At 50.6% G+C, this 13249-nt stretch overlaps 1 protein-coding gene across 3 annotated transcripts in view; it reads right to left on the bottom strand.

Moving 5' to 3' along the window:
- The window catches only part of EFCAB6 (EF-hand calcium binding domain 6), a 156124-nt gene that overhangs the window by 72281 nt on the left and 70594 nt on the right, over positions 1–13249 (bottom strand). For all 3 annotated transcript variants that reach the window (XM_053662262.1, XM_053662261.1, XM_053662263.1), the window contains 5 exons: positions 9772–9882; positions 7584–7674; positions 1757–1924; positions 716–775; positions 471–631 (listed from right to left, as the gene is read on the bottom strand). In XM_053662262.1, the coding sequence (XP_053518237.1) occupies positions 471–631; positions 716–775; positions 1757–1924; positions 7584–7674; positions 9772–9882 (591 nt within the window). The remainder of the gene's footprint in view (positions 1–470; positions 632–715; positions 776–1756; positions 1925–7583; positions 7675–9771; positions 9883–13249) is intronic.

Here is a 13249-nt window from a genome sequence, read left to right as displayed (position 1 = left end):
GGGCTGGGGCGGGAGAGGTGACTTGCAAGGGGCACGAGGCAGCTTTGGGGGGGGATGAACGTGTTCACTCGTGCGATGGACAGCCCGGGACGGCCTCACGGGCACACACGCTCCGTGGGTTTCTTCAGACTGCATCATGGAAGTACGTGCGGTTCATGGTTTGTAAAGATGTAACAAATGTCAACAAAAATTTAAATGAGAAATGTGCTGCGCAGGTACGGAAGTACTCACCCCGGAAGTGTGGCATACACCAACATTTTAGAAAAACCCAGGAAACCACCAACAGAACGGACCTGCTTCTCTTTTGACACTGTGTTTGTTACTATTTCCTAATGGTACAACTGCACACGCTCATTGCAGCAGACTGTGCGAAGCTGGGGGCCCAGCCAGGACCTACACATGGTGTGGGATTAGAAAGGGGGACGTGACGGAAAACTGACAGGAATTGGCCTCGGCACCGAAAATCTTACGTTGTTAAATGCTCCGTCGTTAAACACGGACAGAATATGTGCATGACTTTCTTGAAGCCGCTGGCGCCCATGAGCCCGGTGTCGCCGAGGTCGTAGGACCGCAGCATGCTGCGGAAGGCCTGCACGTTCCTGCCGACGGCGTCACAGACCATGGCTTCCACCTGACGAGAAAGGAGAGTGTTTCCGGCTGCAGGAGTGTGGCCTGGGCGGGGGCACCCTGGGGCCCCGAGGGCAGCGTTACTTACCGAGTCCCGAGCCGGTGGGTGAAGCATCCCTGAGTCTGCACAGGAGGACGGCTTTCCTGTCTGGTTGCGAAAGAGAGAGTACGGAGACCCCAGTGGCTCATACAGGCAGTAGGAGCTCTGGGGTCTTCCCACGTGCTGGTCAGCTCTGCCCCTGGTCAGCTAACGGCTTTGGGACCTTGAGCAAGCAAGTCTGCCCTCTGATCCCCATCTGGAAATGGGAATAAGAACGTTGAACTTGCACTTATTGTTTCAAAGTACAATAGACATGAAAAAATCCATCACCTAGAAATTGGGTGAATGAGAAGTGACAGGAGGAGACAGCACTTTCTTCGCCCGTCAGCGTGGGAAAAATGAAAAAGAAGGTCAAGTGCAGTGTCCACAAGGAATAATAATATTGGACAACTGGACACCCTGCAGACTCGGCGGGGGGGCAGGGCAGGTGGGCGGGGACCACCTCTGGGGGGCCAGGGAGCAGGCGTGGAGGGGAAACTAACCAGACTTTTTAAAACCTGTTAAAATCTAAAAATGCTAATAGCTATTACAGTTATGGAAGCATTTCTAATGATCAACTGCGTCCATTTTCAGTCAAAAGAAACAAAAATTAAAAGCAAGTGTTAGTCACTAGAGGCAATAAGCAGTCATTATGTAAGTAAAAGGTGAACTAACGTTCAAGCTCTGAAACTACGGACGGAAACCGGAGGAGCCGCTCACGCCCGGCCGGTGGGGCAGTGAGACCCGGCTGTGCGAGGCTGCCCGCTCCCAGAAAGCAAGCTCTGTCCTCTGCAGGTGAAGGCAGTCTCAGCTGGGGACAGGTTCTCAGAAACACCAAGTGGCCCCCGGCCCGGTTTAGAAGCTAGAAGTCCAAATCGAAGCACTCTTCAACACTTAATTAACCCTTAATTAAAAGTTAGGTCAGCTGAGAAAGTCAAAGCGCAGTCGTGCGTCTCTTCAAACCGCACTCACCAGCACCTCCGACTGCACTAAGGACGCTGAGTTTCCGCGGACAGAGAAATGCAGACTGGGAGCTGCTGTAAAACTTACGAGAGGGGCCTCCTCGAGCAGCTGGGTGAGCGCGCGCACGGAGACCAGCCCCGTGCCCCCGGGGTCCAGCATCTGCATCAGTTCCCCGAACTCTGAATCGCTCAACTTTCCCACCATGCAGTTCAGGATGTGCCGCAGTTCCTCCCCTTTCATCTGTCCATCTGCTTTCTGGGCATGAGAGTGCATTTAAGGGGATTTTTAAAAAGAAAAAAGGAAGGAAAAGCATTATATATATTCAGCACTGCTTAATAGACCTCGAGCTTTGGCTAAACAGAATTATGCTAGGAAACTGGAGAACCTCAATGGACGACCTTTACAGAACCCGTGTGCCGGCAGCCCCGGGAGGCGGGGGGCGGCCAGAACTTGGCAAGGGCAGCCCCCAGGGTGTTCTCTATGAGGACGAGGCGGCCCACGGCCCCAAGGGAGGAAGGAAGCCCCTTTAGCCCCAAAGGCTGACCCCGTCGGGACAGGCTAACAGCTGGTTGTCATGGAAGGCTTGAATAGCCCTTCCTGCCCCAACCCCACCCGAGGGCCAGGGCCACGTGGCTCAGCCGCAAGGGACATGAAACTTCCCGGCAATTCACTTACAACTAAGGATATTAATTATGCTTGTTTTTCACGATCACCAACCTCAGCTATTATGTAAATGGACAATTACTTATCAAGAAAAATGTCAGCCTTGCTGCCTCAAAGAAACATAGTAGGAGCAAAATATGGACAGGCAAGCTTCCCCTCCAGAATTTGAAAACACAAAACAAAGCATCACCAGTAAGTAAATTAACTAACAAAACTGAGAGGCACTGGTAACTAGAAAAACAGGGGAAATAAAGAACCCGTGCCTCATAGAAAGCTATTATGAATAATAGACAAGCTCTTACTTTGGGGTCCAAAGTCTGAAAAGGACAGAAGGCTCTCCTGGGAAAACTAAGTAATCTAGAGGGTTTGGGTACGCTTATCTTTGGCTTCCAAAGTGACGATTTTTTAGCGTCTACACAGGAGTCATTGGCAATTAATTTTCTGTGATTTTCAGTAAATTTACAGCAGTGCACAACCATCCTCACCCCTGATCTCCAAACATTTTCACCCCAAAAGAAACTTTGTGCCAACACGCAGTGACTCCCCACTTCCATCCCCAGACTAAGGGAACTAATGGTCTCTTGTCTGTCTCTCCACATTTGCCTTTCCCTGGATGGTCCATGTAAATAAAATCCTACAACATATGCATCTGTACGTGTCTTGCATCTGGCTTCCATCGCTTTGCATAATGTCTCTGAGGTTCATCCATGGTGTAGCCTGGATCCGCATTTTGCTCTCTTTTATTCCGGCTACAATTCCATCGTATGGAAACGCCACTCTCTGTACATTTTGTCACAAGTGGATGAGCACTTGGGTTGGTTCCAGTTTGGGGATTATGAATTAACGTGCTATGAACATTTGCAGGCAAGTCTCCGTGTGAGCATATGCTTTTATTTCTCTCGGGCAGATACCTGGGAGTAGATTCGCTGGGTCGTATGGTAAATTGCTGTTTAAATTTTAAAGAAACGACAGTGTTGTTTTCTGCAGTAGCTGCTCTGTTTTACACTCCCTGCAGCCGTCTTAGAGTCCCGTCCTCACCAGCACTTACTATTGTCCGAGTGGGTGGAGCACAGCCATGTATCACCAAATGGGAAGCGGTGTCTCGCTGTGGCCTGACTCCCATTTCCCGAATGTCTAATGATGTTCAGCATTTTTTTGTGTGCTTGTTGGCCATGCCCATATCTTCTCTGGTGAATTGTCTATAAAAATCTTTTGCCCGTTTTTTAAATCGGGTTGTCTTATTAAGTTCTGAGAGCTCTTACATATTCCACATATGGGTCCTTCACCAGGTACGTAACTTACACATATTGGCTCCTAGTCTGTGGCCTCTTCACTTTCTTAACGATATCTGCTGAAGCACAGAAGTTTTAAATTTTGATAAATCTAATTTATTGATTTTTTTCTTCAACGAATCATGCTTTTAGTGTCCTATGTAAGAAATCTTTGCCTAACACAACTTACAAAGATTATGCATGTCTTCGAAGAGTTTTACTGGTTTAGCTCTCACGTTTAGGTCTAGGGTCCACTTTAAATTAACTTTTGTGTATGATGTAAGGTCATCTGTCTTCTTGCACATGGATATCTGTCTCAACACCATTTGTTGAAAAGATGATTCCTTCCCCCAGTGGATCTGTCAAACCTGAGTTGACCACCGAGGAAGGGTGTGCTACCCTGTTCTCGGTCCTCCCCCGGGGGCCACTGTGTCCGCCCCCTTACCCCCCGGCCAGCACACCTCTCCCTTTACTGCTGTAGCTTTATGCCAACATTCCAAGCCTGGAAGTTAAGTACTCTAACTTCATTCTTCTCTTCCAAGACTGTTTTGGCTATTCTGCAAACTTCGTATTTCTGTATGAATTTTTAAAATGTTTTTCAATTTCTGCCAAAAAAAAGTCAGCTGGGGTTTTGATGTGGTTTGCATCAAATTTGTAGATCCATTTGGAGAGAACTGCAATTGTAATAATGAGTTTTCCAAGCCACATATAAGGACAGTCTCTTTATTTATTTACATCTATTTTTCCTTTTAATAATGTTTCGTATATTTTTTTAGAGAAAAGGAAAATGAGAGAGAGAAAGAGAAAAGGAGAGGAACATCAATATGAGAGAGAAGCATTAATTGGTTGCTTTTCAGATGTGCCCAGACTGGGACGAAACCCACAACTCAGGGGTGGCTCTGACTGAGAATAGAACCTATGACCTATAGGTTCGCAGGACAACGGCCAACTGAAACCACACAAGCCAGGGTGTGTTTTGTAAATTTCAGTGTATGAGTCTGGTATTTGTTTTGTTGAATTTGCCCCTAGGTATTTTATTCTCTTTTGATGCAATTGGGAAAGAAATTGCTTTCTGACATTCATTTTCTGATTGTATACAGCTAGTTTATACAAACATAACTGGCTTTTGCATATTGACCTCAGATCCTGCAACCTTGAAGTCATTTATTAGTTCCGGCCACTCATGTGTGTGTGTGTGCGCGCACACATTGCTTAGAATTTTCTATGACCGAGACACATGGCATGTGAATGCAGACAGGCTCGCTTCTTCCTTCCCCCTCCAAATGCCGTTTATCCCTTTTCCCTTCTGCCTGCTGTCGGCAGTCCCGGCACGAGGTCGAGTGGAAGCAGCAGGAGCCGCCCTCACCTGCTCCGCCTGTCGTCTTGTACTGTTCACTATGAGTTTCTCACGAACGCCTTGAGCGGGCTTGGGAAGTTCCCAACCATTTCCAGTTTCTTGAAAGTTGTTATCATGAATGAGTGCTGAGTTTTTCAAACACTTTTTCTTCATCTGTTGAGATGATTGTGCAGCTCTGTCTTTATTTCTATTTATTGTGCATTACATTGATTGATCTTGGAGGTTGACGAGACCTTGAGATCCCCGGATGAGTCCCACGTGGGCAGAGCATCCTTTTTATGAGCTTCTGGGATTGGTTTGCTGATGCCCGAAGGGCACTGCACTGTGGTTTTCTCTGCTTGTGATGCCCTTACCCGGCCTTGGTGTCAGGGAAATGTTGGCCTCAGAGAAGGAAATGGAAGTGTCCCTTCCTCCTCTAAGTTCTCAAAGTTTGTAAAGAGTTTGTATGATTTCTATTACCCATCTTTGTAATCTCTGACATAGAGAATTTGCCAATTTTTGTCAGATATATTTCATAGTATTTGATTTTTTAAATATTATTAGAAACAATGCTTTAAAAATTTCTTTTCTAATTGCCTCTCGCAGTACATAGAAATAATATTGATCACTGTGTGTTGACCTTGTACATGGTAGGTAGCTGATGCCCCTCTAAATTCTAATATTAATCCTTATATTTTTGGAGATTCTTTTAAACTTTCTGTTTACACAATCATGTGAACTGAAAATAAGAGTAGGTGGATCAACGGGGTACAGACGGTTTCTGGGTGGTGGACAGGGGGCCACAGCTGACTGTGACATGAGTGACTGGGTCCACTAGGAGAGACGGCAGCAGCGTGCGGAGGCGGCGCCTACAGCTGCCTGGGATGCAGGACTCGGAGATGTAAGTGGTCTTCTAACGATTCTGCACCAGGAGACGGACCTGTTTCTCGTGGCTGTCCTTGCAGCCAGGCCAGGTGCCCGCCCCGCCCCCTCCTCGTCCCTCCTTCTGCTCCTTCTCCTTCCAGGGGCCAGAACGTGGCCAAGACCCAGGCACGTGGAGCGTGGGCCATCCTACTTGGAAGCCGTGCACTCTGCACCTCTAAGGCATTCGATGGCCGCTGCTTGTCTGTGGCACTGAGCGTGTGAGCTCACATGGGCAAGAACTGGCCATCACCCACCCATGTGCTCAGCCTCTGTGCCCGAGGGGGCCCTGCATGGGGTGGGCCCGGCGTCCTCACCTCCATGATGCCTCTGTTGCTCTCCAGCTGCACGGCCCAGCAATGACTGACCAATGGTCTCATATTTGCAGCATCAGCATTACCACAACCCTCCGTGAACAGAGAGGCAGATTTCCCACTTTTAATTACATTACTTCTTAAATTTACTAATAGAAGCTGAGGTGGGTGAGCACACAAAGACTTATTTATCTTTAAGGGAGCCCCTGCTAGCAAACTGTGGACGTGGACAGCTTGGGGCAGGGCTGCTGGTGCCTGTGCTGGGGCGGCCAGTTTGAATCCCAGCCCCACCACTCATGAGCTGGGGGCCTCAGGTGTGACCCACCCTGCTCCCCTTCCCCAGCAAAGGAGAATGAGACAGAAGCATTGTGTGAAGATGGTAACAGCGTCCACCTCACAGACGTGTTGTGAAAACCAGTTTGTCGCTTCAGACAGTGCCTGGCACATTCAGAGAGGCTGAGCCATATTAGGCCTAAGGACTCATGACAACAGGTATGCCCACTGAGATGTCCCCAACAGAAAACAGAACCCTGAATCTCTGAATCCACACGCTGCTGGAAAACCCCAAGCAACGGCGTGTTAGACTGTGAGGTGAGGGGCTGCCATGACCCATTCAGAGTGCAAACCTCGCAACCTGAAGCCCCTCCAGGTCCCGAGGGGCTCCTAGCCCGGGCGCCGCTCCTCTGAGCAGCCTGCTCCTGCCTCAGCAGTAGGCTCTGGAGGCATCGTGACTTGGAGGCCAAGTAGCTCCTCCTTCGTACATGAGGGAAAATCATTCACTGCAGTGCTGGTTATTTATTAGAGATTCACTTACTGAATGGGCTCAGTAAACAATGAACTTGAGAAATGTCGCCTACATATCAAAAATGCACCAAGGCTGCTTTTCTAAAATATACATAAAAGTGGGACAGGAGCTAATGGTTTAAAGCAAGGCGCAAACTCACGCAGCGGCCACCCTCTGCAGTGCAATCAAACGTGCAATCAAACGACCGAACAGGCTGTCCCAGGGCCAAGACGACATCCCTGCAATGGGCTATGAGGCGGTTATGAACCTGAACTCCCGGTTGAGGGGAAGGTTCAATGGGTCTGGATGACTCATGAGTTCAACAGTCAGTGGTGACTGGTCCCTCCATCTGTAACGCCCCGGCCGCTCACTGCTCCCCCCTGCCCCGGCAGGTGGCTCCCTGCACCTTAAGGCCTTCGGGTCACCTGGCCTCCCAACCGGCCCCGCCCTGGAGACCCCGTCTGAGGCTCCTGAGCACTCAGAACAGCTCCCAGCGCACAGCGGGAGCTCCAAACAGGTCTGCGGCGGAGCAGTGACCAGACACACGGCCTGCCCACTGCTCTCCTTCTGACCACGACACCAGCCCTCCTCGCACGTCCCCCCGAGAAGGGCTCCCAAGCCTTACGCTGTTGATGACCAGCAGAGCCTTCTTCAGTGACGTGTGGTGGTCTCCGTGCCCGAACAACTTGGTGATCACGTTTTCCTTGCGAAGTTGACTTTTGGAGTCAGTGCAGCAAGATGATTAAGGAAAAAAAAAAACAGAAATAAGATTATGTTCTTGCACAGTTCTTTCTTAATGGGAAGAAAAACGCACACCACAGCAAGTACAGTGACGGCTCCCTGGGGGCGAGTCTGTCCTGAAAGTGTCCTGCGAGAGTGTGGCCCCTCGTCCCTCGGTCAGGGTGACACTAGGGAGGGAGGGGGCGTGGTATGCCCGCCACGGCCCGCTCCGTGTGCTGCCCTCTCTTCTTCCCCTGCCGTCAGCTGCGATCGGCCATCCTGTCAGTGTGGGCCTTGGTCCCAAAAAGGACCAGGAAAGACGGCACGGTCCCACCGAGGCTGCTGCCCCGCTCCGGGCCGCATACTCGCCCACGTGAGGACGGAGGGCACCCGACCCTCACAATCCCTCGCCAGGCCCACCGCCACGGTGCAGCCTTGAGAGCCTAAGGTCGCCCGAGCTGGAGGTCAAGGCCAGCGCACTATGCACTTGGGTCAGAAAGGGGCTGCAGCATCTCATAGTGAAACGCTGCTCTGCTCAGTATCACTCAGTATCGCTCAGACCGTCCGACGTCCCCCACTAACTGAAGAATGAGTGATCAGCTCACTGGCTCTACACGGCTTGGGTGTGTTGGGGGCTTCAGGGCAACACCTCTAAGCCACCTACTGTTTCCAGTTGTGCAAAAACACACAAGCACATACACCCTTACCACCGCTTTTCAGAAAACTAAAGTAGAGGAATTGCTGAAGGGAGTTCCTATGTGCGCACGTGTGTGTGGGTGTGAGTGGTGGGGGTGATATCTGGGACACGGTGCAATAATGAGCGGCCTCCCTGGCCACACGCACTAAATATGGAGGGCACCTCCACCCCAGCTGGGACAACCAAAAATGTCTCGTGACATTGCTGAATATCTCCTGGGCAGCCCCGACTGCCCCCAGCTGGAAACCACTGCTTCCAAGTAAACAAAATTCACATTTCCATTCACGTGGTCTACCACTCCGCAGACATGGTGCTACCAGAAAACTACAAAGATAACAGGAGTAACGTCACTGAAGAGATGAACTCACACAGGTGCCCCCCCCCGTGAGCATGGGGAGGCCGGCGACCGGGCAGGTCGCCGATGTGCACACACCCAAGACACAGCTCGGACCCCAGGGATGGGGACTCGGCCTGTGCTACATGTGTTAGGGCAGTGGGACCCAGCGCTTCCCGGGAACGTGCTGAGGTCATAAAGCTTTTTCTCTGTGATTTGTACGGGCAGTCGATGCCGGCTGCACAACAGTACAGACAAAACACTTCTCAGACCTAAATTCCAAAGTGTCATATTGTGAGGTACTTCTCAGAGTTCAGGGCCCCCACTACAATTTATATGACAATGCTAATCTAAAGTTATAATTGGCCCTGGCCGGGTGGCTCAGTTGGTTAGAGCGTCGTCCAGATAGGTCAAGCTTGAGGGTTCGATCCCCGGTCAGGGCGAATACTGGGATCAAACAATGAATGCGTCAATAAGTGAAAAAAACAAGTCGATGTTTCTCTCTCTCTCTAAAAATAAACCAGCCAATAAAATTATAATAGGAATTAGAACACTCAGGAAAAACGGCACTCAAGGCAGTAACCCCGCGGCCCACAGCGTCCGTCCCCGCAGAGTGGCTGGAAGATCAGCTGACCTGTACTGCTCCTCCCACGGAACACGTCGCAGACACGCGCTCACACCCAACTCTACGAGGGCGGAGGGTGCACGTGCGGCCCGAGTCAGTGCTGGCGTGACTCTGTGCGCACACGCGGCCCCAGCTCAGAGCGCTGGCTCCGCCCCCGCCGCTCTCCGAGCCCAGGACCTCGTTAAGACTCCTCGTGGTCTCATTTTTTTCATCTAAAAGTTAGAATAATAATCATACCTGCCTTATAGCTTTAAGTTAATTCTAAGTAAGAATGTATAGAAATTTATAAATGCAAATCACTATGTGAAAGTTCATAATTATTCTCTGCAGACTAATTTGTCATTCAATAAAGGAAGGAAAAGTAATTCAGATAATCTCTTTCCTTTTACATATTAAGATCTCTGCAACCAAAGTTTAGGAGTTTCATTTTTACCTACCACATTTTTCTTGTCAGGGGAACTGTGTTGTTAACTTCTGTCCACTGAGGATCATGCAGTGATGCTAGAAATTGCTTCCAATTGATTTTCTTGGTGGTTTTAAGCCCAAATCTGGATTTTAAAAAAATGTTCAAACATTATTTCTGAAACATTTGCATGGATTAGTTGTTCGATATGGAATCTTAAATGGCAGCAATGAGTTTTCAGAAATTTCCAAATCTAAGGTAAACAAAATAATTTAGTAAAGTCATACTACAAATTGATTTTAAAAAGCAAGGAAGATCAAGCTGACTCTGCATCCCCGTGTCTCCACCTCCCAACGGCCAGAGCACATGCTGAGAGAAGAAACAGGGATTTGATTAAAATTCTCCTGTCCCTGAAACAATTCTTCAGACTCACTGTGTGAGGAGCCCATTTACCGTGTAGGCAGAGTAAAGCCCAGGCAGTGTCCACATCCTCGCCGGGACTGTGAAGATGGGACTTTGGTGGCAGAAAGGACTGTGCAGGTGTGACTAAGGGTACAGACCCCGGGATGGGAGGGAAAGCAGCCTGGGTGTCCAGGTGGTCCAACCTAGCCCTTCACCAGGAGGGCATGGGGGCGTCCGACCCGAGGCCCGTGGGCCGAGTGTAGCCTATGTGTGCAGGCTATAGATGTGGCCCAACGCAATCGTAAATTTACTTAAAACCTTGTTTTTGCTCATCAGTTTTCATTAGTGTATTTAATGTGTGGCCCAGCGACACCAAAAGGTCAGACACCCGTGGCTTACAGCTAGCAGGTCGAAACGCCCCTCCTGCAGTACTGGGTCCCCACTGTCCTGTGTTGCTCACACACTGAGCACGCCCCGTGCTTCTGTAGCAGGGTGGCAGGGGATGTCTGTGCTGAGCTCTGTGGACAACAAATATGAGATGCCCAAGTGGCCATGAGGCAAACAGCCCTGTTTTGGTTGCTGAAACAGGTGCGGCTGAGAGAGGAATGATTCCATGTCAATTGGTCAGGGGCCACAGGGAAGACAGCAGGTGTGTGTGCATGGCCAACCGGGGGTCACCTCAGCTCCTGCCCAAGACGGCTACCTGGAGGAGCCAACAAACCTCACCCGAAGTCTCCCTTCTCTATTGCCAGGAGCCATGGAGGAAGCCAGCACTGAGCTGAAAGGGACGAGCATTTGCCCTCATCAAAGAAGGAGCGATGCATCCCCACATGAAATCTGAAAACCGGGCCAAGGCTCTCAGGAAAGGAGAAGCCTTCTGACCCTCGTCAGGCCCAGAGTTGCAGTTTCCAGCTCAGAGCGCACCAGTCAGGGGGAACTTTCACACTTCCCCCCGCCCCCTACTTCTCTCCTTCCCTTGTGCACTCCAGTTCCCAGAGGAGTCAGAAACTGGGTTGGCAGAAGGAGAAGGGAAGCCAACTGCAAAGGGGGGAAGGGAGACACCGCCATCTGCTTCATCCCGAATGGCTGTTGAGGTTCCAAACAGCAGGTCCCATGGGATAGTCTTCCTCTGTCCACCTAGATCAGTGTCTGCCCTTGTCTGCTCTGAATGGTGCCCTATGGGTGGCCTCAGCTGGCCTCTGGCGCCTCGGCTTGCTCTTGGGTTGGCCAGTGGGAGGCGCCTGCAGGAGATGGAAGGGGAAGGAGCAGCTCGAAGGCAAGGTGGGCAGGTGGGTCATTCCCTGGTCCCTCCCTGCTGGGCCGGGCCACATTCTCCTCTGCAGGCTTCATCTGCTCTTGGGCGACCCTCTCCTTCAGCCACAGGTGTCCAGTAACTGTGCCTTCCTGTGCCCCTTCAGGCCTAGGAGAGACCGCGGCTTCCCCCGACTACTGATTTCACTTAACCCCGGAGCAAGAGAGCCCTCACCCAGCCCCCCACTCCTGTACCCCTCTGGAGTCACACCGCCCCCCCACCCCTACTGCCAGCAACTGCCGACCTGGCCTTTTCCAGAACGGCACAGACGTACGAGAGATTTTAGACTCCAAGCTGAAAAGGCCAATAACTGGAAACCCATCCCAGGGTGTGGCTGTTACACTTCCTACCATCTGGGCTAAAAGGCTTATATTTTCCGTCAAGGCACCGGCGTGGGCGGGAACTTCTCAACAGGAGCTGTGACTGCAGGAAGGCCCGCCCCACCTCGGGTGGGTGAGGCAGTCTCAGGTGAAGGTGGGAGCGGGCAGGGCACTCCCTCCCTCCTGTCAGCTCCTCCCGAAGCCTCGCTCTCCCCGTTCAAAGACTGGCGTTATTTTTAACGGGTCTGTTTTGTATGAAAGGCTAGGCCATGCAAAAAGCACAGCATGTTGGTAATAAAGGTCACATTAGCTATTCAATTAAAGTCTACTGTTACACTAAAAAGTATAGATGGAAAACAGCTTTTAAAGTCTCTAAAATATTGTTAGGATTAAGATTTTATGCCTCATTACCAAGCTGTTAGTGTTTTACATTTCGGCCCTAGACCTTGAGTATTTAAAAGAATAACAAACTTAAACGATGCCAATTTTTTTCTGTAACACCCATTTTTAAATTGCATACTAAGACTAATTTCTCAGATCATTTTGCTAGGCATAAGAGATTAGATTTTTACTTCCCTCTTTATTATTTCCTGTATTTTTTGCCTTAAAACAGCATGTGTTTTAAATTTTTATTTCTTAAATTAAAATGCAGTAAAATGGACTTGTTCTTTCAGAGTACAGTTTTATAAGTTTTAACACATACACAGGGACACCTCATGCCATTGCGCCCCACAAATACTCGCTTTTACAACTGGGAAGTGACCGGCTTTACCGTGGCACAGCAGCTGGAACCAAGCCCACAGCGTAACCAGGTGCGCCTGCAGATGCGAGTCACGCCCACGCTCTGGACGCAGCAGAGCTCCGCCAGCCACCCCTCCCCTGTGCGCCCCTCTGAGTCACACCTGCCCGGCCCCTCGGCCTGGAAAGCACGGATCTCTCCTCTATTCCTGTGGTTTTGTTGGTGTGCGGGGCATTACAGGGGAGCAAAGAAAAGAGGGACATCGGGGCCAGGGCCATGCGGTGCCGCTCGGTGCTGACACTGGCCCCAGCTCGGGCTCACGCCTCCCAGAACAACGGCTGCATGGAAGACTGTAGCGGATGCCCTCTTAGGAGGCACATAATTTGTGGGGGTCCTTAACAATGACCATCTAAATTCAGGACACAGGTGCCACCCTGGCTGTGACAGTGTGGGGAGCCCGTGTGCTCTCTCGAGGCGTGACGGGGAGTCAGAGGGCCGCAGGCTGGGCTGCTGCGCACAGAGCCCCACGGAGACCCTTCCGTCATCTGTCTGTCCGTCCGTCCATCCGTCCGTCCATGTGCAGTGGAGCTCCCGAGGGCAAGGGCAAGGGCGGGGGCAGGGGCGGGGATGGAAGCACTCCGCCGACGGAGTCCTGAGTAAGAATTTAAAGTTGACAGAGGAGACATGGCAAACAACAGGGAAAGAAAGGGTTCTTTAATAACTGGTGATGATCAAGCAG

The sequence above is a fragment of the Artibeus jamaicensis genome, unplaced genomic scaffold, assembly GCF_021234435.1.
Source record: "Artibeus jamaicensis isolate MK-2021 breed Jamaican fruit bat unplaced genomic scaffold, CSHL_Jam_final contig_233, whole genome shotgun sequence".
Lineage (NCBI taxonomy): Eukaryota > Metazoa > Chordata > Mammalia > Chiroptera > Phyllostomidae > Artibeus > Artibeus jamaicensis.
Note: the sequence above shows the minus strand (reverse complement) of the source record. Positions and strands in the feature narration are given on the sequence as shown.